Source organism: Pundamilia nyererei, unplaced genomic scaffold, assembly GCF_000239375.1.
Source record: "Pundamilia nyererei isolate P.nyererei 1_Seehausen unplaced genomic scaffold, PunNye1.0 scaffold00259, whole genome shotgun sequence".
NCBI lineage: Eukaryota > Metazoa > Chordata > Actinopteri > Cichliformes > Cichlidae > Pundamilia > Pundamilia nyererei.
Genome location: NW_005187660.1, coordinates 650,349 through 676,782, shown reverse-complemented (window position 1 = coordinate 676,782; position 26,434 = coordinate 650,349). Strand labels below are relative to the sequence as shown.

The 26,434-nt window shown below is 42.2% G+C and overlaps 1 protein-coding gene across 6 annotated transcripts in view; it reads left to right on the top strand.

The window, feature by feature from the left end:
- Positions 1-319: 319 nt before the first annotated feature.
- caskin1 (CASK interacting protein 1) overlaps positions 320-26,434 on the top strand; it is a 105,975-nt gene continuing 79,860 nt past the window's right edge. For 3 of the 6 annotated variants that reach the window (XM_013915137.1, XM_013915134.1, XM_013915133.1), the window contains exon 1: positions 321-1,150. In XM_013915137.1, the coding sequence (XP_013770591.1) occupies positions 1,057-1,150 (94 nt within the window). In that variant the 5' untranslated portion in view covers positions 321-1,056. Of the gene's footprint in view, positions 1,151-26,434 lie in introns of all 6 variants that reach the window. The other 3 variants (XM_013915132.1, XM_013915136.1, XM_013915138.1) reach the window with 3 other exon arrangements.

Genomic DNA, 26,434 nt, shown 5'->3' with positions numbered 1-26,434 from the left:
TCTATGTAAAAAAGAAGGTAAGTTTTAATACAAATCTGAAATTGTTTGTGTCGTGCAGCTTTGAATCCAGTCTAACTCTTAGGCTAGAATGCAGGTGTGTAGTCTGATAAGACTTCATCGCGCCAATAAGCAGAAAGGCGTGGCACACCTCCACTCTCTCTGTGTCTTCCTCAATAAATCTCTGCAGCCTCTGCCACAGAAACAGAGACGAGGAGGAGGCGGGAGAGCACCGCGCTCCTGGTCCGCCCACAACTTTCAGCACGAGCCATTTAGCAGTGCGAGCTGGCCCAGCTGTAGAGCGCGCGGGCACGTGCACGTTCCCCCCTTCACTACCTCTGCACACCCCTACCTACCCACCCACCCCACTCGGAGAAAATCATTACCAAATAGCGAGCGCGAGCGCACGCGGAGCTGTGGCTGCAGCCGCGTCACCGCTGGGCTGCGTTTACGACGTAAAGCACACGAGCGGCACATCCTCGGCAGATACGAACAGGCGCGCACCCGCCTTCAAACGCACAACCATTTACGCGCAGTGTGTCTGAGCCTGCGAGGCTTCTCCGTTTGACTCCTTCCTCCCGGTGACCGTCGGTTAATCGTTTAATATCGAGGGCAGCTGCAGCGGGGGTGAGACCGAGGAGCCGGTGAGGCGAATCCTGGGACCCCCACCACTCATCCGCTCCGCCAAAATACGACGCACGCGACGCCGCCGCGCGGCTGCTGGGATCTCGAGCGGCCCGTTAGCCTCCGGTCCCGTCTCCATTCAGCAGCGCTGCACGTAGCCGTGGGAGAACCCGAGAGCATCCCTCCATCCCACCCAGCCTATCCCCACCCCCCTCCCCTCTTTCTCTCCCCCCCCCCTCTCTCTCGCTTTCAGCCCCTCTGGACCCGTGCTATGCCGGAGCTCTAGGGGAGAGAGGAGGGGGGGTCTCATCAAGCCAGGGACCTGGGGGGGTGGGAGGAAGGAGGCTTTTCGTGGCCGGGGTGTAGACGTACCCTCCGCGTGGCGAGGCGCCTCTGTATCGGAGGATGCTGGAATAGAGCGGCCGAGCGCGGAAGATGGGAAAGGACCAGGAACTGCTGCAGGCGGTGAAGACCGAGGACCTGCTCACCGTGCAGAAGCTGCTGCAGAGGCCCCGGCCAGGGAAAGCAAGTAAGACAGTCGGTTCTCTCCCACTGCAGAGATGAGAACACAGCTGTGGATTTCTGTTGAAACCCTCCCCTATAGATGCCCGTGTTCAGCCATGGGCAAAAGCTTTCTCTCGCATAGGAGCTGTTCACCGCTGAGATGATGGTGATGTGTGGAGGCTGCATGTGTGAGTCTTCTGGGAGACAGGGGTTTGCATGCATCGGGGTGTATCCGAGAAGATTAGTGGTGTGATTGGAGAGTGGCAGCGCACCTTCAAACCCCTGTCTCTGTACACTGCAGCACACAGAGAGGGAGGGAACACAGCGTGTGTGTTTGGATCTGTGTGTGACCCTGGCTCTCCAGTGACATGATACTGGTGGCCGTGTGATAGTTAAGGTTTCAACATCACAATCAGTGTGACACGACTCCCAGTGTTCTTCTTTTATCCTGCATACTGCAAGGCTCGCTTCACGACTGCTCCTCTAATGGTTTTTTTTCTCCTTCGGGCAGTGTAGCACTACAACATCCAACAATGTTTCACTTGCACAGCCCACTCTAATGTGTGGGCAATACAGAGAGAAGCCAGAGAGAGCTGCAGATAGATCATTCTGTAGAGGCTGGCGGTGGCTTGCTGATACTTCCACTGATATATAACTGGCTGGTCCAGTTGTGAGCAGACAGCAAGGGGTAGCGTACAGGCCGAGCTGCAGGAGGTAGAATTTGCACAAAGGCATAACAAGTAATTCAGCTTTAACTCTTGTAGTTATTTTTATAAAAGCTAGTTGACACCAAGCCTATTATCCAATTACTATAATTGTTCTGCTTGGGCAGGTACGCAGCAGCATCTGAACTGGTGCTTACACTGGAAACAGCAGGTGGGCCTCATTTGAATAAGAAGAGGCCATGCTAATGACAAATAATGGTCCACGTTTGAGCCCCTATTGCAAGTGATGACTTTATAAATTCACTTGTCAGTCTGTTTGTGTACTGAGTAACACTAGAGCTTTATTGTACTTCTTGACCTCTGTGTATTTAAAATGACTGGTGTTGGCTAACATAGCGGCTGAATATTCTCGTCTTGAAGACGCTGCACATCCACTCCTAAATATTGTGCTTACGGCCACTAGATTAGTTGGAACTACGTCTTAAAATAATATCTAATCGGCCAATTACATCACAGAAAGGAAATGCATTTGTCATATTTAAAATCCACATCCTCACATGCACGGTCTTGATTAATCAGTCCCCATCTTATCTTAAATACCTCATAGTACCATATCCCCCTATTAGAGCACTTCACTCTCAGACTGTGGGTTTACTTGTGGTTCCCAAGATATTCAAAAGTAGAATGGGAGGCAGAGCCTTCAGTTTTCAGGCCCCTCTTCTGTGGAACCAGCTTCCAGGTTTGACTCGGGAGTCAAACACCCTCTCTATTTTTAAGATTAGGCTTAAAACTCTCATTTTTGCTAAAGCATATAGTTAGGGCTGGACCAGATGACCCTGAATCCTCCCTTAGTTATGCTGCAATAGGCCTAGGCTGCTGGGTGCTTCCCATGATGCACTGATGCACTTTCTTCCTGTTAAAGGGGAGTTTTTCCTTCCCACTGTCACCACATGCTTGCTTTTAGGGGATGGTCTGATTGTTGGGGTTTTCTCTGTAATATTGTACCTTACAATACAGAGTGGTTTGAGGGGACTGTTGTTGTGATGTAGCTCTATATAAATATAAACTGCATTGAATTCATAAGGTTGTAACTTCCCATACCCAATTCAGTCGTCTATTTCACTCTGTATGAGACCATAAACTACAAGAAAAGCATTATATTGTTAGTTATTCTAGCAACTGAAAACAGAAGCTCGTCAGGAGGGTGTTTACTGGGATTAAAATCAAATAAGAAGCAGGACCATTTTTACCTTGAGTTCAATACAACTGGATTTCTTCTGGGAACCAGTTCAGTTGACCCTACTGGGCATGAAAAAGATTGCAGGTTTAAGATGCTTATCCTTCATTTTCAGACCTGAAAGCTCTTGTCTGTCTTTTTCTGGGTCAAGAGGACCTGCTGAAGTTCAAAGCACGAAAAGGGGAAGAAAAGTCGATTTAGGGGAGTTTGAACGTGTCGTGGCTCTCGGTGTCAGATGAGCTGATTTAACCTTTTTAGAAACTCGTGAGCTGTTGGGATTTTATGCACACAGAAAAAGGGATGGAGAAAGAAGATGGGTTTAAGTGAGAAGCGGTTCTCTGGGGGGAAAGGTCTCATTCGGTGACATAGCTTAGAGAAGCATGACCAGATGCATTTCTGAATGCACAACATGTTAAAGCTTTGAAACAGGAGCCCACATTGGAACCAATTGACTCAGCTAAAAACTGGTAACTACAGCTGCAGCTGGACAAAACTGGGCATAAAAAGATCTCATGAGTCTTGATTTCTGCTGCAATATCGATACTTTAACATGAACAGCGTAAAGGATGAGAACCTTTAACGCTGTTGATGGTTTCTTAGTGTGGGGGATATTGTCTTGGCACACTTACTGCTAATTGAGCATCATTTTTAGCCAGTGCTGTTCATAATCATGTCCATTCCTTTTTATCTTTCCATGACTACAGTGTTCTCGGCCACTTTAACAGGAAAATGTGCCACATCACAAAGCTCACGTCATCAGTCTAGTTTCTCGACGATGACAATGAGCTCGTTGTACTAAAGTGGCCTCACCCGATCAGGGTGGTGGTGTCATGGGAGAATCGCATCATGGAAGTGGTGCCCTGTGCGATGCTATCATATCAATAAGCACCAGAAACCCGGAGAAATGTTTCCAAGAAACTTGTTCAATCCATACCATGAAGAATCAAGGCAGTTCTTAAACCCAGCCCAGTACAAGCCAAGCAGAACTTCAAAGTAGTCGGTGGACCATTAAAGGTGTAATAAAAGTGGAGCAGCGGCGACCTGACCAGCCTAGAAGTGAGACAAACATCCCACCCATCCAACTCCTATGTGTGTTGAAGTTCTTTTATAAGTCGCAGGGTTCTGTGCCTCAGACGGCAGTGCTCACTCTGCAGGATTAAGCGAAGCGTATGGCTTCATAACAGTGTGTAGCAATTAGCGGGGTTCACTGCATTGATGCAGGCGCTGGAACAAAAGTCTACAGCAGAGCAGGAAACCCCCTGGATTATAAACAGTCTGTCTACTGCAGAAAAAGACCGGCGTGACTATAAAAGACCTGGTAGGGTCCAGCACATAGAGGTTGTGCCCAAAATGAGTGTGTGTTTCTGTATGTGGAGCTCAGCAAAGTACATTATGTACAAGAGCACAAAACAACCTTTAGGCTACACTTAAGTGCTCTTCAGCTGGAAGCCGCTTTCTGGCTACTGCTCAGTACATGAGATGCAGAGGACAGGTAAGGCCTCAAACTAATTTTTCATAGGCAGCAGACAGCCGCTGGCAGCATGCATAGATGTGCTCCAAATGGAGCCAGTCCTCGCCGGACTGCAGTGCATACAGATGGCGACTAAAGCGATTTAAAGCAGATACTGCAGGTGAAAGAGGCAGCGGCCTGACTGATGCTTGTTAGTGCACATAGTGGGTGACCTTTGTTTATTAAGCTACACGGTCTATATGCTGCATACAGGGAAATAGACTGGGGAACTTGGCAACGTTACATTTACATTTTTGAATAGATTTTGTGATCCTGTATTTGACTTCCTTAGAACATGGTTACATTTCTGTATTTCTGTTTATTTCGGTTCTATTTATGCTATTGATTATTTATTTAAAGGAAAATGCTTTGCTAAAGATGAAATGTTTAGAGACCCTTTTTGTGTTTTAAGATTTACTCAATAAATTTAATAAACTTGTGTTGAAAGTGAAATTGAGATTGTGGGACCTGGAAGCCCCGTAGTACAAAAATACAAAATGCATGCATCTTATTTGTGAGCAGATTTTTTGTTGCAAAATCAACACTTTAAATTTCAATCACTTAACAAAAAATCACATTTTTAAAGGAGAAAGCAGGATTAACTGAGTAATGTAACATAATATAAAGGCAGTTGATTACCTTCAGTCTTAAAATTGGTAAAAATACATAACTATAAACATTAGATACAAAACAGGCAAAATCATTTATATGAAAACGATTCTGTACTGCAAAGTGTGATTAGTTAGTTTTATGTAAATACTCACTGACACAGAAAAGTAACAGAGGACCTAAAATAAAAGATTTATTTTGTGTGAGCTACACTTAAATAACAAAAATAGCATCTGGGATGAGTCACAGCAACTGTGTGAAATGTGAGTGAGCTCACTCTACTTCATTTTTAATTCAGTGCACTTAATATGTCTTGCTTTAGGGTAATTAGGCATACTTTAGTCAGACTTTCTGTAACACTGAAATCCAAAATATACATGTTTTTGTCATCATATCATCACAGAAGGTATGAAATTCACATCACATTCGAGTCACTTAGAGAAACTGGGGTTGAGGTGGGTTGCAAAGTGGTTTGCAGGAGTACGGCAGCTTTGTGGAGTGTGTTATCTATGTTGTCACATCGCTGGCAGTGTTACAGTGTTTAAACGCAGACTCGAGGCTCGTCTCTGCTCCGCCTCCCTCTTTCAAATCCTTTCAGTCTGTTGTGAAGCGCTGTCTTTCCAGTATTAGGCTGAATTTAATTATTTGTGTAATTGGCAGCTGCTGATACCGCAGGAACTGCTTTGTGCAAGACAAACTGTTTAATATGCCCTTTGAAATTTCATTTGTGGACGTGCAAAGCAAAAATAAGCCACTTTATTATTTATCTTTTGCTGCGTGTGTTTTAAGGGAGTGCCTGCAAAAGTGTCTGCAGGACACTGATACTGACCTGTTTATTTCAGGGAAAAAACAAATAAAGAGGACAGAAGCAGCAGGGCGGTAATGACAGAGTGCAGCTGAGTGTCCCAGACAGACAGCAGGGCAGTTTGACGCTAGGCTGATGTTCACACAGACCTGTTTGTCATCTTAGCATGCAGCACAAAGCTTACAGGAGATGTGTGTTGTCTGTGTGTGTGCAGCTGCCAGTGAAATGTGTGAGTGGTTTGTGGTGGTAACGAGTGGACGTGTGTCTGTGGGTCTGAGGCTCTGCCCTAATGCACATCATTTACTCTCACTCAGGTCAGACACACCGTCCGCACAAATGCACGTATTTACCTCCATCTCAGACACACACACACACACACACACACACAGTTACATTAACACAAACATCTGGCACCATCTGGAGAGCTATCATCAGTTTGCTGTCACTCAACTTGCCTTCTGCACATAGGATTTGACTGGGTCATAGCAGTGTGTGTGTGTGTGTGTGTGTGTGTGTGTGTGTGTTCAGTGAAATGATAAAGACGCCATGTCCGACAGACTGACATGTTCTTCCACAGCTATCTTCCTCCTTCACTTTCTTTCTTTGCAGCCATGAGAGATGCTGACACTCCCAGACATTTCTAGATACCAGTCTCTCTCTCTCTCTCGCTCTCTCTCTCTCGCTCTCTCTCTCGCTCTCTCTCGCTCTCTCTCTCTCTCTCTCTCTCTTTTTCTCTCCCCCTCTCTTCCTCACGCCCTCCCCCGCCAATCTTTTCTGTGTTGACGTGCGAGGCGGGCTAGCAGGAGCAGAGCAGATGATTGCATCCACACCAGTGCACATTCACAAAGGAGCAGCAGAGAGGAAGCTCCACACGCTGTCAGCCGGAGTCTCTCAGACTGGCTAACGATGCTCTGTCTGCATCCGTATGCTCCAGAGGAGCGACGTGACGTGAAGAAGCAGCGTTTGCACTTCACAGTGCAACTTGACAGCTACGCCAAATATTTTTAATTTAGCGTAACAGCTGTTGCACCTCCAGCTTTACGACTCTCTGTGCATATTGTGCAATACAATTAAACAGGTACCTAATATATGTTTCCTGCATTGTATTTCAGCTCAAGGACTCTAGCCCCTCAGTTCATTCACTGTCAGCATGGCGCTTCTCTTCCTGTTACCCAGCATTCTCTGATTGGCTGCCCCTCACAAAATAAAGGCATTTGAACATGACATTCAAATATTCTGCTTGTGAAGGGCAGCCAATCAGAAGAAAGCTAAAGGGGAAAGCTAAGACAGCTTGTGTGGATGAACTGAGAGGCTCAAAGAAAGATACGTAAGGATTATTTCAAACTGTCAATCATGCAAAGCTAAGAGTCAAAGAAACGAGCATAACAGCCCTCTCGCGCTTTTTTAAGGTAGATAAAAACACTAAAAACAACAAAGTGTAAATGACATAAAATGAAAGTGTGCGTCGGGGGTGTTGCTCTTATTTCACCCTGAAAATATTATTAAAATGTGGGCGGCTATGTGTTTTCACCACTTCGTAAATATTCGGCGAGTCTGCGCGGATAATGTACTCAAGCAGATATTTCCCCGTCAATCAAGCGCACCTAAAGGCCTTTACTTGGAATATATTACTGCAGCAACACTCGCGAGAAGAAGCAAACATGCTCGGGCGGCGTTATTGATCCTGAGAGTGATCTTGAAAATTGAAGCACAGCATATTAGAAATGATAATACGGAGCGAGGGGAAGATTGGCCGGCGCTGTTCCCTGCATTTTCTTCCAAAACATCATCACTCACTTCTCCTGCTACTGCTGACTGCCTCCATGATTGAATTACAGAGCAGATGGGGGGAGAGGTGGGTGAATATTTTTTGCTTGGAGGAAAAGGGGGATAGGCAGAGGAGTTAGTAAGAGAAAAGGAAAGAGGAGGGAGATGCTTCTTGATGTGTGAGTGGGACAGATGGAGGGGGAGTGATGAAAGACTGAAAATGATGAAAAAGAGAACAAGGGAACGAGGTGATGAAACGCAGGGGTAGCTGAACGCTGTCATTTTCCACCTCCCGTTTATTCTGATCGCAGACTGCTCGGCTCACATCGGGTCCCTCTGTCTCTTCTCCCTCTCACACAGACACACACATGCAGCAAAAATAACATCCACACAGTTTAATGGGTCAGCGGCAGGTTCAGGCAGAAGTGGAGAGCACAGCAGAGGTGAGAGGATGGAAGGAAAGAGAAGGGAAAGGAGTAAAAATTATAGGAAAGGAAGTGAAAGAAGAAAACTGGAATGGAAAGGAAAGTGAAACAGAGCTTATTAAAAAGGAAGAGAGAAGAGGAGACAAGATTGAAATAAAATAATATACACTGAGGAAAGAAAGTGAAAGAGAAGGAAGGAAGAGAAAGAAATAAAGTGCAAAGTTGAGGAAGGAAATGGAAGAGAAAGGAAAAGAAACAATACCATGGAGGAAGTAGTGAAACAATGTGAAAGGAAAGATTAAAAAAACTTAAAGGAGGGGGAATTAAATGAATATATGTTATAAAAAAGTGAAAGGAAAGAGAAAAATAAATGAAAAATTAGACAGAAAAGGGTGAGAATGAATAGAGAAGAGAAAAGTAGGAAGTACACGTCAAAGGAAGTATAAATTAATTAATAACAAATGACAAATCTGAGAAAGGACAAGAAAGAAAAGGAAAGGGTTACACCAGCACAGCACAGAGAAGGAAAAACATTAGATGGAAGGATGAGAAAGAAAACTGAACGAATAACAAAAAGGACGGCGCCACAGAAAAATAAGGAAAAGGAAATGAAGCAAACTGTTTTACAGGAAAGGAAGGGAAACAGAAGGGCAGCTGGGCGAAGAGAACAAAAATGAAACTGGAGAGGTGGATGAGAAATAAAAAAAGAAGGCATCTGTTACATCAAGTGTGAGCAGATGATCAGGTGATAGCAAATCTATCCTGTTCTATTCTATTGCACCGTTTACCAGGATGAGAGAGGAAGGCTCGAGTAAATATAACGGCCACCCACAAAATGAGAAGGGCAGCAGGGTGGGACTCTCACTCATTCAGCACCGATTAAAGGGGTGGCATTAGCCACACACACACACACACACACACACACACACACACTCTTCTTCCCCCCACCGTCATACGACTGACACAGAGAGGTACCGTCTCTATTGGAATTTACATCGTGTGTGTGTGTGTGTGTGTGTGTGTGTGTGTGTGTGTGTGTGTGTGTGTGTGTGAGCTTTAATTGTGAAGAAAGGGGACAACAGTTAACTACAGAGTCACACACATGCAGCATAATGCGATAGAAAAAAATGCTCTGCAGTCATGAGCTGATTCTCAAAGGCATGAGGGGGAAAGATTCAGAATCAGAAGAGAAAGCTGAGCCATGTCACTGGAGATTTGTTATGCAAGTAAGTAGCTGTACTTGCAAAGATGTGTTTTCTCAGCAGCTGCTATAGAGCGAGACTGTCCCTCTACATCGCCTGGCAGGACTTTTTTTTCCCACTCACACCCTGAATTCATAACACAGAGTGTTCTTACTGCTTCAAACTGATGTTTGAGCAGTTAATAAAGGCAGGAAATGATGCTTTTTTTTCAGACCCTGCTCCTAAAGTTAAACTAACATGGTTGGGACAAGGTTTGACTGTACTCTACACGAGAGCCTTCTAGAAATGTTCCGCCCTTCAGCCGCAGTGAATGCAGTTAGCATCGCCTTGGGACTTTTGAATGAATACTGGTGCTCTCCTGCTATGCGAGCTGCCACTAAAAACAGGGCTGTGACACAGTGTGGGTGCAGGCTCAGGGGTTGGGAAAATGTGTTGGTTACTGACACACCCTTAGGTCTTTGATATGTGTGAGAAATGTTGTGGAGTCAACTGGTTGCGTGACACTGCGTAGCCTGCTTTTTCCCTTTAGCCTTTTTTTGGCAGAGGTCAGTTTGACCCCTTTTGCTATGCCTGGCCTGTTTTCTTATTAGTTTATGGTAATAAAACTGGCAAAATGAACATTTAAGTTCTCAGTTATTATTGGCACAGTAGGTTTTTAATTTCAGCCAAAGGCAAGAGACACAAAATTTCTCATTTTTTGTAGCTAGCTACAGTCGGGTGTAGCTAGCTAGTAAAGCTAATGTTAGCTTCACAAGTTAAAATGCTGCTTTTCTCAGCTCCTTCTAAAATAAAAAAATGAATATACTTTACACAACTTTAGTTACAATAAAGTAATAAAAAGAGGGCTATGGCTCTCTACATCCTCTAGCAGACCATTACATGGGGAAACCTTTTGAATGCAAGCGCGCTGATCCACGCAGGTGTGCACACGGGTGTTCACTGTTCATAGACATAAACTACACCTTTCTTGGCTGCTATTTCCAAGCACATTGTGCGCTGTCGGTCCTGCTTGCTACACAACAACATTCAATATTTAGTATTTTCTGCTGTTTACACTTAGCTAGATTAACGTGATGGCAAGGGCGTGATGATCCATTTGGTAGAGTAAATCCATTGGGTTGTTGGTCTTCAGACAACAATTCTGACAGCTAAAGAACCAAATGGGACAAGCAAAAAAAGAAAAAGGAAAACAAGAAAGAAACATTCTTTGTTCTCATATTGCAGTTTTACTTGGCTGCTACTTGTGCTCCATAAATATAAATAGGAAAAATAAAAGGCCAGGCTGTTTCTTGTAAAATGAGCTGCTCTAAACTTGATATGTGTGCTGAGTTAGACACTAAAAGGCTGTGTTCACACTATGGTTTAACTTTTAAATGGGGAATTTGGAACATTGTTATTAATCTGGAAGCCAATTCTGGTTCAGTATGAAACTTGTGACAAGGACTTAGTCACTGTCAGCGATCTTGTTTTATGTAGTTTGAAAGGAGCTATATTTGCATGTTCACATTTTTAGTGAAAGAGCAGCATTATTAGCTTTTTAAGAAATATTTCTTACATATTTGGAGGATTTTGCAGAAAAACACTTTTGAGTTTCTCAATATTTGTTTAAAATTTCAAAATTTGAATGTTGCTCAGGAGATTCATATGTGCAGAAATCTGTGCCATCAGAAACTGAATTTGAATAAGTTAAATTTGAATTTGAATTGCTCGGATTGAATCTGAATTGAAATTCAATTTATTGGTTTGAAAATGATCTTCGCTAAATTGAAATTGAATTTTATAGTTTGAAAATTAATTAATTTGCTTTGAAACTGTATTTTATCCTTTAAAAATTTAGCTCATGAATAATTTCAGATTCACTTCTCACCATTCAGTTTCAGTTCTACAATTCAGTTTTTTGGGACTTACATCCGGTTCCGGTTCAAGAGTAATCGAGCGCAGATTAATAGAACTACGTTTTACTAGCGGACCGAAAGTGTTACTGACGGGAATCTACAGCGTCTTGAGCTGAGATAAGACTTCAGAAGTCATTCGTCATGTCGAATGACCAGCGGATAAACTCTCAGGTTGGTAATAAATGTATTACATGTATAAGAACAAGCGTCATGTTAACAAATGATAGCTGTGCAGTAACTTTTATGCTTATTGTAGCTGTTAGCTAAAAACGCTAATTTAGCGTCGTTTGCCCTGAATTCAGCTTTGACAACAAATATGATCGACTGTTTCTAGTAGAATTCCAAAGTTGTCATCTTGGACCCTCTCAGAGTACCCCCTCTGTATGCTTGCAGAGACCCCTACAGTAGGGAAACATGCAAAATGGTGTCCAAACCTTTATTTATGTCTTACACAGCATCCCAACTCTTTAGCTAACTTAATAACTTTAGCTAAAGTGAATAGTTAGTCTAATTCATTAGTGCAGCATTACTGGGTCACATCAGTTCGAGAGCTACATTTTTAAAGGATAAAATACGGTTTCAAAGCAAATGAATTCATTTTCAAACTATAAAATTCAATTTCAATTTAGCGAAGATCATTTTCAAACCAATAAATTGAATTTCAAATTAGGCTAATTCATATTCAGTTTGTAAAAGCATTTATTCAAGTTACAATTCAGAGTCAATCCGAGCAATTCAAATTCAGATTTAACTTATTCAAATTCAGTTTCTGATGGCACAGATTTCTGCCCATAGATTCAGTTTTGCAGAAGCATTGTAAAGCTATGACGCGTCTAATTCTGCTACTGGTTCCAGGCTGTTTCCCCCAAACCGTTGACGTGGCAGATGATTTTGTGAAACGATTAGCTTTTAGAAGAACTGCGTGGTCTCTGGAAATGGAAAGGTAGCTATTCATTAATGCTACTATTTGCTGGAAAGCCAGCATCTGCTGCAACAAAATATCTACTCCATGGCTTCCTTAATGTGTGTGTATATGTGTGTGTGTCCTTGTCCATAAGGAAAGCTCTCAGAGACCAGAAGGGCCTGTCCAGCAGGGACAGATGTTGATGTGCGTGTGTATGTGTGTCCAAACATAGCCGTACATGTGCAGCGACTGAACAGATGGTTGGTGTTGGACTGCTGTCCACACATCTGCAAAATATTCCACATAATGTACCTGACCTCCAGCACGACCTGGTTGAAAAAAATGTAAATAATAATAGATGGTAATGATTTGAAAATCATTAAAAGCCTATATTTGGTTGAGAACACAGTTAACATATGAAAGAGTAGAGTGCTGATTTGAAGCGATGCGAGCGACGTGTTTCAAAAAAGTTGCGACAGGGGCGACAAACGACTGAAAAGTGCTTTAAAATAAGTAATGAGGTTAATTAGCAGCGTGAATGGGCTTGTAAGAGCATCCTGGAGAGACTGACTCTTTCAGGTATAGAACTAATGAGGGTTGCACTGCTCTGTGAAAGACTGCACGGCTGTTCAATACTTCAGTATTTTAAGAATAGCATTGCTGTGATTAAAAGGGCAAATAATTTGTCTACAAAACCTTTAATTTACCATCTACAGCACATCATATTATCAAAAGATTCGAAGAAATACTCAAAGTATGAGGCTGAACAACAGGAAATTATATCTCAGCCGGTGCACGAGCGTCCAGTGTTAGTAAACAGTTGATGCTGAAGCTGGCGATGAAACCTCCTCCCCGTCCTTTCACTTAACTTATAAATATTTCAGTTACTCCTTGTGTAGTCTCTTTGGCTTTGAGGAAGCCTCTCCCATTGATATGGAGTCAGATATCTGGGTCAGGTTCATTTTCCAGGAAGCTTGAACTTTTCCAAAATATGTGCATAGACGGTTAGAGGTGATCAGCGAACTTGTGACTTTCACATCACCTGAATTCAATCCTCCAAGCAGATGTGGAAACTGGAGTGATATGAATTAGGGGGAAAATAGAGATTAGGGCGGGAAAAGAAGATGAAAAAGGACGAGAGAGAGAGGATGGAAAGTTGTGTCACAAGAGTGTCACAGACCTGGTCTTTGCACCCGAGTGCGCGCACGCACACACACACACACACACACACACACACACACACAGAGTGGGCTGATCCACAAATCACTCACACAGTGTTTATTCTTGCGCTACGTTTTCCAATCTCATCAAGTTCCTGGAATAATTTCTTCCACTGCAGCTATTTAATTTTCCACATACCTGCAATCCAGTCTTCATCTTTCTGTCTTCCATTAGTAATGAAAATCTGTACCACATGTGTGTGAAAGAGGCCATCTAAGCAGATCTGGGATCAGGCGTACTAAAAACTAAATTGTGTGCGTATTATTAAAGGCCCTGTCTACATTTGTATACCGATACTCATTGCGCTGATGGGATGAATTCCCAAAACAGTCCGTCAGATTAAGGTTCTGTACCTAAATAGAATAGTACATTAATTAATCTCCTTAGCAACACCTCTTCTCCTTCTTAAATTACATTCAAAAGTCTGAAATGGTAAAACTGAGAGCTTATTAGCATGGCGATAACAATATTAAGCTCAAAGCATCACTACCTAGCCAGGTGCTTCAAAAGGCTAATAACTCTTTCCCGTCATCTTTAGCATTCTAACATGCTTTAGGTGCTGCAGATAAATAAAACTAAATAAAACCAGCACCATTACCAAAATAAACATTCATAACACATGGGAAAAGACCTCGACCGAGTTAACGCTAAAAACCGATAAAAACCCCCGAGCCTCAACTCGTGGCCCGGTACCAGATGACTCACAGACCGGTACCGGTCCTAGGCCCGGGGGCTGGGGACCGCTGATGCACACAATATCGATAGTATAGTATTTATAGGCCACGCCTAGGGCTAGCGCCACCTGCTAGCATGATTGCAGACTTCTAGTTAAATTTCAATGTCAATTCAAATGTGAAAGTTTTAATTTTCTAAATCTAGACCCATGTCTGTGTCCTACATGGGATATGTTTTTATATTTTAGATGAGCAGAATCAACTTTCTGGGCTTTCCAACAATAAAATAATTCTCTTTATTATTTGTAGCTCTAAGGCTACAGTCTTCATTCTTGTGCTGAATTCTGCCTGCAGACAAAGTGACACATATTTTGGTCTGGTTTTGTTTGCATGTATTAGTGTTTCTAATAAAACCTGGAGGCTCTGTGTCTTACACTATCTATCTGTATTTTTTTTTTGCCTTCTACATCTGTTTCCTTCTTACTGTTCCCCTGACCTCTCTCCATCCCCCAAATCCTGCCCTATGAATCAGTCTGGCTGGCAGTGTGTTGCTGTCAAGGAGCCTGTGAGGGTGATTCGTCACGTCAAACTGGGCCAGGATCTGGTCGGCCTGGGCCAACAACAGGAAAAGAAGAGATTCTGGAAGATTCCACAAAAGCAACAGCTGCTCTTTGCCTTCCAACGTTTATATTGTAACTATTTTCAATTTTAAGTCATGTGATATCAGATGCTGGATTGAGAATACCACATGTACCTTACGTGGTACTGTTCATGGTACTGTAGAGGAAGAATCCTGCTTACTTAGCTAATCTTTTTAGCTTAATTCAAAAAGCTCACTGATCAACTTGATAAACTGCCGTTGAATTGGTTACTTAGGGTCTGCTGGCTGTGGTGTCAGAGACGGTCTTGTCACATGGTTGGATGGATCAAACTCCACCCAGATGAACTTGGCTGTAGATGGCGATGAGGTGAATGGCCACTCTTACATCAGAAACCTGACTTATGTTGCTACACTAAGCTCATAGAAGCAGAGCAGAAAAAGGACTAACACTCTACATCAGCGCTCCCCGACCTTTTTTGCACCACCGACCGGTTTAATGTCAGACAATATTTTCACGGCCCGGCCTTTAAGGTGTCGCGGAGAAATACAACAAAATAAAATGATACGACCGAGACTAAAACTGTGGTATTTTGTAAATATAATAATAAACGCAAATTCACTGTGTAATTGAGTAACTTTATAAGCAGCGTCCAACATTGAGAGTAACATCCTCCTCTCTGCCCCTTAATGCTCTCTGGTCGCCATGGTGATGTATAAATATTTCTTTCAAAATAAGACACAACTACAACACGGGAAAGACCCAGAGAAACCGAGTTAACGATAAAGACCTTGAAAACCATAAATTTCACACCCGAGCCTCAACTCTCGCCCGGTACCAAACGACTCATGGACCGGTACCGGTCCGTGGCCCGGGGGTTGGGGACCGCTGCTCTATATGGAAGAAACTAGCTTCAGTACAGGATGCAGAACGCATGTGAATGACTATCAAGTTCAGCCTTTCTCAGCTTTAAAGTAACCAGCAATGGGGTGAATGATATCACAGACTGACCACAGAGGGTTAACAGTACTGCATTTTCATGAATAAATACATAACAACCTACGTTACTTCCATTTAGTGCTAATGAACACCTCTTAGCATTCTAACACGCTAAATTAAGTTGAAGGACATTATTTTGTTATGGCTGGAGACCGCTAAGTTCAAGTCCACAATGAAAGCATAGCTGCTTCTTTCATCGGGAGGCCATTTTTGTGTCTGTTGTGAGTCCCCTGCTGTCGCTTCGCTCTCGTTTTAGTGGTAAATCTTGTCTTTTTGTAGGCGTTCTGAAAGACTGTGCCCTGAAGCCTTGGGTGTCTGGGTTTGTGCCCAGTAGGCCCATTCAGTATTCTAGTCATGTACAGTGTAATCATACAACATGAGATATTCTATTTCACACTCAGTTTCAAACAAATGAGACAAAAAAAACAATAAAAATAATGAGTTATGTGAGGTTTTGGTCACTTTGCGCACTGTTAAAGCTTAAATTGACATTCTGTTACGTGAGGAGACATAAGCTTAATGTGCAGTGCATGCGCGTGTGTTTTAGTATCACACCAACATCCGTGTTCGGTTAACTGGTGTGCTTTGATCCCTCTGCTGCAGTAGGTGTGTGTTACTCCAGTTTAATCAGAGGATTGCTTTGCAGCACATCAGCCAATGGAGGGGAAGTAGTAGTGCCATGAGCCAATGGGCACCGTTGTTGGTACGTTCATGCTGGCGGGCTGGTTGTATCCAGCTGTCCAACACATGCAGAACATGTGGTTTAGCTCTGCACGCTTGTTTGTGTGTGCGTGTGTGTATCCACATACTGTACACGTGTGTGTTTGTGTGGAGCTGGTGCCAAATCCACCGTGGCACCGCCTGGTTCTGCTCTTAGTGTTTGCTCAATCTTTTTCCATCTCTCCCCTCCCTCTCGTCCCATCTTATCTTCCCTCGCTTTCCTGCCCCGTCTCTCCCTGTTCCCAGAGCTATCACCGTGGCAACAGGCACGCAGTGCCAGCCAGGAAATATCTGGATCACAAGCAGTTATTCCAGTTCATCACTGCGGGGTCCAGCCAGACACTTTAGTCCTTGGACCTGTCTGGGTTTTATGTTGTGTGTGTGTGTGTGGGACTCTTAAAATCAGACAATACAGATTAGCCAGCAGATCTACTGACCTACTGTCTATTTTAGATCCATCACCCCTTTTTTCTTTACTTCCTTTCTCATTCCCTTCATCATTTCTTTTACCATTTATCCCCTTTTTCGTCTCCTCCATCCTATCCATTCTTTTATCCCTCCCTCCTCTTCTGTCCTGATATGTCCGCATGTCTGCCCTCCTTCCCTCTTCTTTGCCTCTCCATCGCACCCTTTCCCTTGTCTTCTTCCCTCCATCCCTACCCCGTCTCTCATTCCTCAGATCCTCTCTCATCCCTTGAGGGAGAAGAAATTCCCCTTCGCAGGCTTCTCGGGATTCACTCTTGATCTCGAGACTTTTGTTGTTGTCGGTATCATCTCTTCTCCCACGTCTTTCTTCTCACCCCCACCCACATGCCCTCATCCTGGGCCCCCTCTGTATGCTACAGTGGTTGCAAAGCTGGGTGCCAACACAGATCGGGGTGGGGGATGGTGCAGTCTGGGTTCAGTTTATTGCATGTCTAGATCAAAGCTTTTAGCTCTGTTCAGTCATTGTTTCATTACTAAGTTCCTTAAGCTTCCTTTGCATGCACAGAAATATGAATTGTGCTGATACTGGACTGATTTATAGAATCTATATGAGAATATTTCCTTTTCATGGTTTCCTTTTGGCTACTGCTCTAGTTTGGTTTACAGAGCGTTGTGGAACAGTAAACATCAATAAAAAAGATGAATAGAACCCTGTGGGAACTATGGGAGAACCGTTTTCTAAAGCCTGCTGGTAGCCTCACCTTTGGTAACAGGCATTGATTATTAACCACAACTGTGACGGCTAAATAGAAAAGCTGGAGCTTTTATTGTGTCCTCCACTTTACTTGCCTCACCCCAAACTGACGCAAACACATTGTTTTTAATAAACCGTGTGTAATAATTGTCCTAATCAATTATTATTGAGATATTTTCCCTAATAACTCATTCTTTTTTGGATTAATGGTGTAATATGGAGAACACTGATACCAGATGGAGAAAAGAGGAAATTAGACAGGAGAGCTGCTGTGGTGGGCTAACGCAGCGTGACTAGATAGCGTTAGCTTGCTGTCTAGTTGTAGCGCTGAATGGTTTTTATCCATGTGCAGTTAACCCTCTGAGGCCTGAACCCCTGACCCTACCCCTGGGTTTTACAGACTGGCAAAAAGTGCTTTATTGGAAAGTTTCTGTAAGTTAGAGTGACAATAGCAGGGACAACAGTAGGATAGGGTTATGCTAATCATGATTCTACCAAGAGGCTAAAACTATCTACAGTGCTACAGCCCATCCAAGATGTTTATGCATCAGTTTTACTGAGTGACACTCTTGTAGTATTTAGCCTGTCACAGCACTGATTAGCAGACACGTGTCTTTGTGTTGTATCTGTGTAGTTTATGAAAAGATTACTATCGGAGCTTGCTTATGTTAAGTCGTAACTTTGCAGTGGCCATATTTGGAAAACAGGCTGAAGTGCAAAGATGAAAATCCACCCGTTTTCTTCACTGCTTATCCAGTTCAGCATTCCGGGTGGGCTGGAATGTATCCCAGCTGACACTTAAAGCTATTTTTGTTCACTTTTAAGTCACATACCTTTAATACACTCTTGGAAATATGCAAGTTTTAAATTGCCATACAGCTATTATTTTCATATCATCTGTCACCAACAATTTTATTTCTGTTGAAGAAAACTTATCGTCTGAAATGTTAAACAATAATGTTTTATTCAGTGAATCTGGCAAAGCAGCTCAGTGTAGAATTGGACTATCGACCCAAGACAGACAGTAGCTGCCGACACAGGTACAATAAGGCTGTTGTTCTCCGTGTAACTCTACCACACGGACACACACACCCATCACATTAGTCCTCACAGGCTCTCTTTCTTTTCCTCTAGCTCTCGTTCACACACACTCTCACACACACGCTGTGTTTAATGAAGTGCATCTAATTTCTAAACTAATAAAATCACATCGTCTCACTGACTGCAGAAAAAACCAACAAAAAACTCGGGCAACTTTGTTATGACAAACCACACGCAGACGCACACTCGCTCAATGAATTAGTCCAAGGCTTTCTATTGGTTAGCGCATGTGAATAGGCGAGATACAAAGAGACATTTAATAGGTTGGTAATTTCAGAGAGGGGAAGAGGAAAAGAGAGAATGCGGTTGTGTGCCTGGTTTCAAAGATCTCAGTGTGGTCTTTAAATGAAAGTCATATCAGTTTAAAAGCCTGCTGCCATAAGTTTCGCTGCTCTTAAAACTCCATTAAGAACGTCTGTCATTCTGGCTTTCCCGACCCTCAAAGTCTCACTCTGTACGTGTGGAGACCCACAAAGTAGTTACATACATGCTCACTTGAGGCCACCAGGACCTATCGAGGACAGAGACAGGCCATGCAATGTCAAGCTAAACATACAACAAATATAAAAAAGTTTTCTTATTCAATAGCTTCTCATTTTGTAACAGCTGTAAAGGGCTGAATTTTCATCATAACTTAGATTTAATTTGTTAAAGCATAAAGTACTGGTACGGCTGCCTTGTGTGCCATCAGAGGATGCTGTAGCTACTAGCTGTCTGTTGTAGCATAGATAATATGCCTTTCTACGTGAAGAAGTTGTATTGAGTAAAATTTAGGCTTTTTAGAAGTCAGTTACTTAGCCCTGATGTCTTCTGTACAGTTTCTGAATTGAGCTTGCTAACCAAGGGAACATGAGCTGATAACCTACAACTCTTTATTCAAATGTTGTTCTTCCTGGCATGAAATAAACAGCAACAGCTAAATGTTGTTGTCCTAAACCAGCCAGCGTCTTCCAAAAAGTAATAGTTAGTATAGTAGTAGCTATGTACAGGACAACTTTAACATTCTCCAGGGGAAATATCTGGTTCTTTAGCCGTTGAATGCTACATTCAAAAGCCTGCAATAAACTGTTTGCAGTACAGTGTAGTGTACATCGCCCTGCGGGTCTGAAAATCATAGCTACATGAGCTACTTGTTTTCCTTGTAAATATTTATACACATATAACTCAGTGGTTCCCAAACTTTTTTTGTTTTACAAGAAAATATTCGCCCCTACTACCTCTTCTAAATAACAGAAAAACAAACCATCTTTATGCTGTAATTATTTTACGTATTGTTGTTTTCTTGCCAACAAGGAGGCCCAATGGATTTACTTTACCAAGTGGATCATCACGGCATTGCTATATTGGTCCATTTGATCGACCTTTGTTGTTATTATTTATTTTATTTTATTTTCAGTTGTTACAGACGGGACAGACATGACTGAGGGATAGGAAAGGGAGAAAGAAAGAGGAAGGAAAAGAAAAACAGAAGGGAAGAGGGACAGTGAGAAAGAGACAAAAATCTCCTGGATCACCTGTTGAGAGAAAAAGAAGAGAAAACAAGCAAAAAAAACCCAAAACAGAGCAACATACTAAACACAACACCATCACGTTAATCTAGCTGAGTGTAAACAGCAGTAAATACTAAATATTGAATGTTGTTGTGCAGCACGCAGGACCGACAGCGCACAATGTGCTTGGAAATAGCACCAATAGAGGTGTAGTTTATGTCTATGAACAGTGAACACCCGTGTGCACACCTGTGTGGATCAGCACGCTTGTATTCAAAAGGTTTCCCCATGTAATGGTCTGCTAGAGGATGTAGCGAGCCATAGCCCCGCCCCCCAGGGCATGAAGCAGGCATGGAGGAGATCCAGGCCCCAGACATCCAGAGGCCTCAGAGTGCGAGAGCCCAAGGAGGACCACCGGAGGGGCATTGTGCCACCCTCCTGGGAAGAGCTGAGGAGAGCCCCAGATGAGGGGTCACCCAGCAGAAGCCCTCTGCTGGGTGTAGTAGCAGAAGCCAGAGTGATGTTTTGTAAAGCCAGATATGCTTCATCATATTTTCTAGTCTTTGGCTTGGAAGGAAGTTGGTTTGGAAGCATATCTGGCGATGCTTCATTGTCTTCTTTGCGTTTGTGTGGGAGCCCTGTCAAAATCCTGTCCTCTGTGCGACCCCCAGGCAAAAAAAACCCTCAGGTCGGCAGCACTTTTTCAAATTCTTCATTCTGTATTTAGAAGTGAGTGGAACAAAATTCCCTCGTGGCTGCAAACATTTCTCGAGAGCAGAATGTAACGTCACATTTGCAGGGGGATGATGACTTTGGATTCATAATAAATGTTTGTTAAAAACATCAGGATGTTAATAATCGCTGTACATAGGATGGTGTTTGTGCCAAGTTTCATTCAGGTTGGCCCACCAGTTAAGGGACATGTATACATACGTCCACTACAACCGTTAAGGTAAGGCGGACCACCAGGGGGCTCCACTCACACCCCGCGAGAAGAGAAGTGTGAGGAGTGATGTTTCTAAGTTTTAGTGAAATCTGACAAGCTCTCGTGTCAGCCTTACATACCTCCTTAAAAAATTAAACCACATATTTAAAAATAACAACCTTTGTTAAAACTATTGTAAATCAGTGACATGGCACATCGACCTCGTCTTCAAAATATCGTTATTCTTTGCTGACGGGACTAAAACTGGATGCTTGCCGAGTAGCCCGCTGCTAGTCACATTACGTTACCTTGGTCCTTTATCCCTTTAAACTCTGAACCTGAAAACTGACAGAACATTCTAAAGAAATAAAAAAACAAAGTTAAATATTAATTTGCATATATATGTTTTAATTTGTATCATATTTACTATATCAATCAATTTATTGCTTAAAAAGTTTTGTGTAATTTCTTTCAGAAAAAAAGAGATTGATGATGTAAAAACATCAAAAACTGTCAACCGTGATGCATTTTGGTGTTACAGGTTAAAAATTATTATCCAGTTTAAGCAGAGTTGATTTCACAGCGGCAACCCCAGCTGTTTCCAACAAATGGTAAGGTGTGTTTCAGGATAACCATGCAGAGAGCTTCCACAAGTTGCGGCAGTTGACATCTTTCATGTGTGTTTGTGGGCATCCGTCTTCTTCTTGCATGTAGGGATGCCAATTGAATGTGTGGGCTGAAATCAGGCAGCATCACATTTTCAACATTTTGGTTTTGTAAGTCGGTTCTGGTCAAATCTCTAACTGTTAATAGTGATAATAGCTTCTTTAATAAACAGAATACATTTACATTTGGTGATAAGAAAGAAATGTGTTGTGTAAAAATTGCGAGTTTCTCAGCTATATTTATGTTTTTGAGTGCTTCTTTTATTCTTTTATTATCTGTACTATAACAGCTCTCACTTTGAAGGTGAAACACCAGCCTTTGCTTGTTTTTCCTTCTCTTTAATGATCTTACTCTATGTGTAACTCTCTCTGAGGGCAAATCTATAGTAGTGAATTAAAGGGGCGGCTGCTGACACTGCATTATATCACTTCATTACGCGCCCCAGTGGGCCCACTGTTCTCATCACCTAACACTCCTGTCCTCAACCTGATATCCTCCGTTTCTGAATTTTCGCCATGTTTAATGTTGTTTGAGGGTTTTTCAAGTGTAACTGTGAAAGTAATTATCCAGACAGAGGCTTTGTCCACATGTTTTGGAAATTCACAGCAACTACGCTGTGGCTGTTTTGGCAGAAGCCTGATAAAAACATGAAAAAGTAACAGCTTAGAATTTCAAAATAATAGTTCATCTGCAGCCATATCTTGTTATTTGGGTAAGATTTGGACAGAAAATGAGACACGGCAGCTGTTGAAAAAGACATTTAAACTACCTACCTGTGTACGTGTGTATATGAGGACAGTGGAAGCACAGAGTGGTATTATGTAGGCCTAGACTTCTGCCTGTTGGATCGGGTTCAGACCAGGGAGGGCTGGCGGTTCTGTGTCTGTGGGATTGGCTTCCTGTGATTGTAAATCTATCCCCCATGCTCTGTAATGGATGTGAGTGTTTGTGTGTGTGAGCGAGAGAGCAAGAGATAGAGAGTTCTGGGTGTGTCGTCAAAATTTTATAACAGCAGATCAGACAGTTTGTTTTCTCTCTTGTGTCTGACATTAGAAACATTTTATATCCTCAATGTCACCTTTTTAAAAGGATGATGTCATCAAAGAAAAACCAGGTAATATACCTTAATGAATGTTAGCCACATCATTCTTTCTCACTGATTGAGAACAAATTCATTCCTTCAGTACAACGACGTTTCATTTTCATTAATTAACCAGATGTATACATTACATGTGTAAATAAATCTTCAGTACTGTCTATAAGCTTTCTACTCTGCAAATATTTTATTTGCCAAGCCAAATAAATAACAGCTGTAAAATCAGCTGACTGCAGCTGATGACAGTAGTTTTGCTTTGCTTCATTGTGGATGGTGTGCTTCTCTCAGACACATAAAAAACTGAAAATAAAAAAATGTCAAAATCAATCACTACTTGAACTGCCCTGTTCCAGTAAACTCTCTTTAATTAAGCCTGAATTACATCAGCATTTAATGGATGAATTTACCATAAGCAGTAATGGGCCACAAAGGATGGATGCTATTGATATTTCCCTTAGTGTCACAAAGTGCCACAGTGTCGCTTTGTGGCAAGACTAGCCAGCTAGCTAGTTTGGGCTAGCTAGCTACATAGTTTGGGCTAGCTAGCCCAAACTATGTCAGCCTTGCTCCCAACACATACCAACCTCACATTCCCAAATCCAAATGTTAACAGTATTCAGCTGCTATAAAGTCAGTGATTTCAAAAGTAGTTTGTCAGCTGAAAAAAACACTTCAATCACTGCCACCTGTAGTTTTTGTTTAGTGCAATGCTAAAATGCTAACTTAACCAAACATGGTGATATTATCTCTGCTCAACATCACAGCCTCACAAAGCTGTTAGTACAGCTGCTGTTGTAGTAGCTTCTGGGTTTAAATCCTGAAAAATCTCTGAAAACTTTCTCAGCCATGCTCGTCTCTGCAGCCCGCGTTTGTTGTCTGTTTACGTTTTGCTTTTTCCTCCCTGCCTCTGCGTACATCACGCCATGAACCCCTTCTTTCTAACCTCATTTTCATTCTCCGAGTCTTTTTCTGATTTGAGCTTTTTAGTTTCTGATATTTTTAGGCTCAGAGGATCTCTGATGAACACGTTGTTACAGTGTGGATGGCTTTACAAAACATCACTATCAGTCAAAATGTCTTCATGGCGTCAACAGTGTTATTTTGCTACAATAACAGCAAACTGCCAGATCATTGATGCATTGATATTTAAATGCAACATGTAGCCGCCTCGATAGTGAATTGATATTGAGCCGATCCATCAGCGACCGCTTTCAGCTCGACTTTTTGTCTAATCTGCTGCCATCATTCTCCTGCTCCTCCTTTCATTTGGTCGTGTCGTCTTGTTTCCCTCCTTCCTTCCCTCATTTAGGCTTCATCTATCCATTTGTGTTCCCAGCAGTCAGACAGAAATAGCCCTGTGTGCACCAGTAGTCAAGTGTAATAGATACGCATACACACGGGGCTAGACTGTGCCTTCTGTGGTAGAAACCTGACATTTACACTCTTAGAAGGATGCACAAACTTGCACATCAAACTCTCCTAAACTTTGGATTTCTCTTGCCTTGTCTCTCGTGGGCCATCTAAAATCACACGCCTACATTTTGTATTAATTTTAACAACAGGGCTTTGCTATTTTGAGACACATTTTTCCCAGCTAGGAGGTTGTTTTTGTATTTAAATACTGAGGTCAGATATTGTTTCTTGATGATTTACTTGTCTCTTATATAATATAACACCTGTCCCCTCCTTTTAAGGAAATAACACTTCCCATTGCTGATACAGCTGTGGCCCCAGACCCCAAAGGCTTATGGTTTACTTTCTAACAATTACTTTGTGGTAACTTGGTGGCGAAAGGGCAGTTTTTAATTGTTTGTTAGCATAATTTAAACCCATAAAATACAAACTAACTCTACACTAGTGATGAGGGATAAGTTGTAAATTGTAGGAAGGAATATAAAAAAGCATCTTTCTCTAGATGGGGTCACTGCTGCTGCTGTTAAACAGTCCAAAAATACTGAAGGTACGTTCATCACCATGTGCTGAACGAATATTTGTGTGTAAATAGTGACTTCAGGAAGCTGAAATCAATTTAGAGGCAGAGGGAAGGAACAAATAAGTATAAGTCTCACAACTTTACAACCTCATACATTGATAACGATTAAGACAAGCCCCCGTTTTTTATTAGTACCTACTCGAATCAACTTCCCACGGCTCACCAAGACTCGACTAGGGTCAACTGGTTTTGCAATCACGTACCACCTAATGTGCGTGGTTGTTGCCACTGAACGTTACATAATACATGAGTTTTGAGTTTCCTGACCTAGACGCTTTGATTGAGTGACACCACTGAGTAGCCAGTCATTGGTTGCCAATCATCGACGTGCAGTCTGATGATGTCATAATTTAGATCGCTTGGAACCACGAGCAAGCAGGGACTATTTTAGCACCTGGTATTAGGACCCAACAGAAAACCCTAAAAACTGTGGCAAACTGTGGCGAGTTGATCCAAGTAGGTACTAATGGAAAAAGGACTATAGCATCGAAGTCTGAAAAGTGAAGGCAATGCAGAAATGCATAGTTTTAGCTAGTGCTGTATTTAATGTTTCATTCATTGATGAGACTGACAAAAGGCCGGAATACTAAACTGTGTAAAAAGATACATGAAGGCAGACTAGATGTAAACTTAAGACTTAAAGTCTAAAGAGAAGGCAGAGTGAAGTAAATTTAAATCTTACTAACAGTTCCTTAACCAAAATTACAAAAATACATTGACATTTACTCAAATTTAGAACCCACACCTGATAGTAGTGTTCTGTTGGGACAAGCAAAGCAAGCACTGCTTGCCACGTTGTCTCTTCTTACATCGCAAATAGCATTCTGTCATAAAAACGTATATTTGCATCCATATTTGAAATGACTGTGATTTTTGCCCGACTGAGAAGCATTGTAATCTATAGTTTCTGCTGTTTTGCTGGTACTGTCCTTGTATTGAAGGCTTGAGCTTATCAAGCTGAGAGGCCAACAGTGCTTTCTGGTTGCTTGTTCACATGCATTGTGGATAAACCTCTGGTCCGTGTACTAGACATGCTGCTCCTAAATCTGCTTTTCACTGCTCTGAGATCAGTATCCATCTGCACGCTACTGTGCACATGCAAGGGAAACAGACACAGGGTTAGCAGGTAGACTAGCAGATTACTCTTTGGGGAGGTGTCTGCTTACCTTTCTGAAATAGTCATAGAACACAACTTGGGTATATAGTATATAGTATATAGTAATTACACTCAATATTATATATATATATAATTTTTACACTTTTTGTCCTTTACCAAAGATTAATTAACAAGCTCCCTTAATAACCTTATTTATCTGTCTGTGTGTAGTTGTTTATTTCTTTACCATACAGCAAGCGGCTTATCCTACTCACAAAACCCTTCTTGATACTAGGGCTGCCACAAACGATTATTTTGATAGTCGACTAGTCACCGATTATTTTTGCGATTAGTCGACTAATCAGATCATCATCCAATGGACGTAAAACTACAGCTTATTGCACCAGCAGCACCTGCTCTTATATAACTATCATTAGCTTACAGCTTTAAGTGTTTAAGGTCTGTGCTAACTAAAAATAAAGACAAGATGATAGTTTATTACATTTTAATGACATTTGCAGATTGTTTCG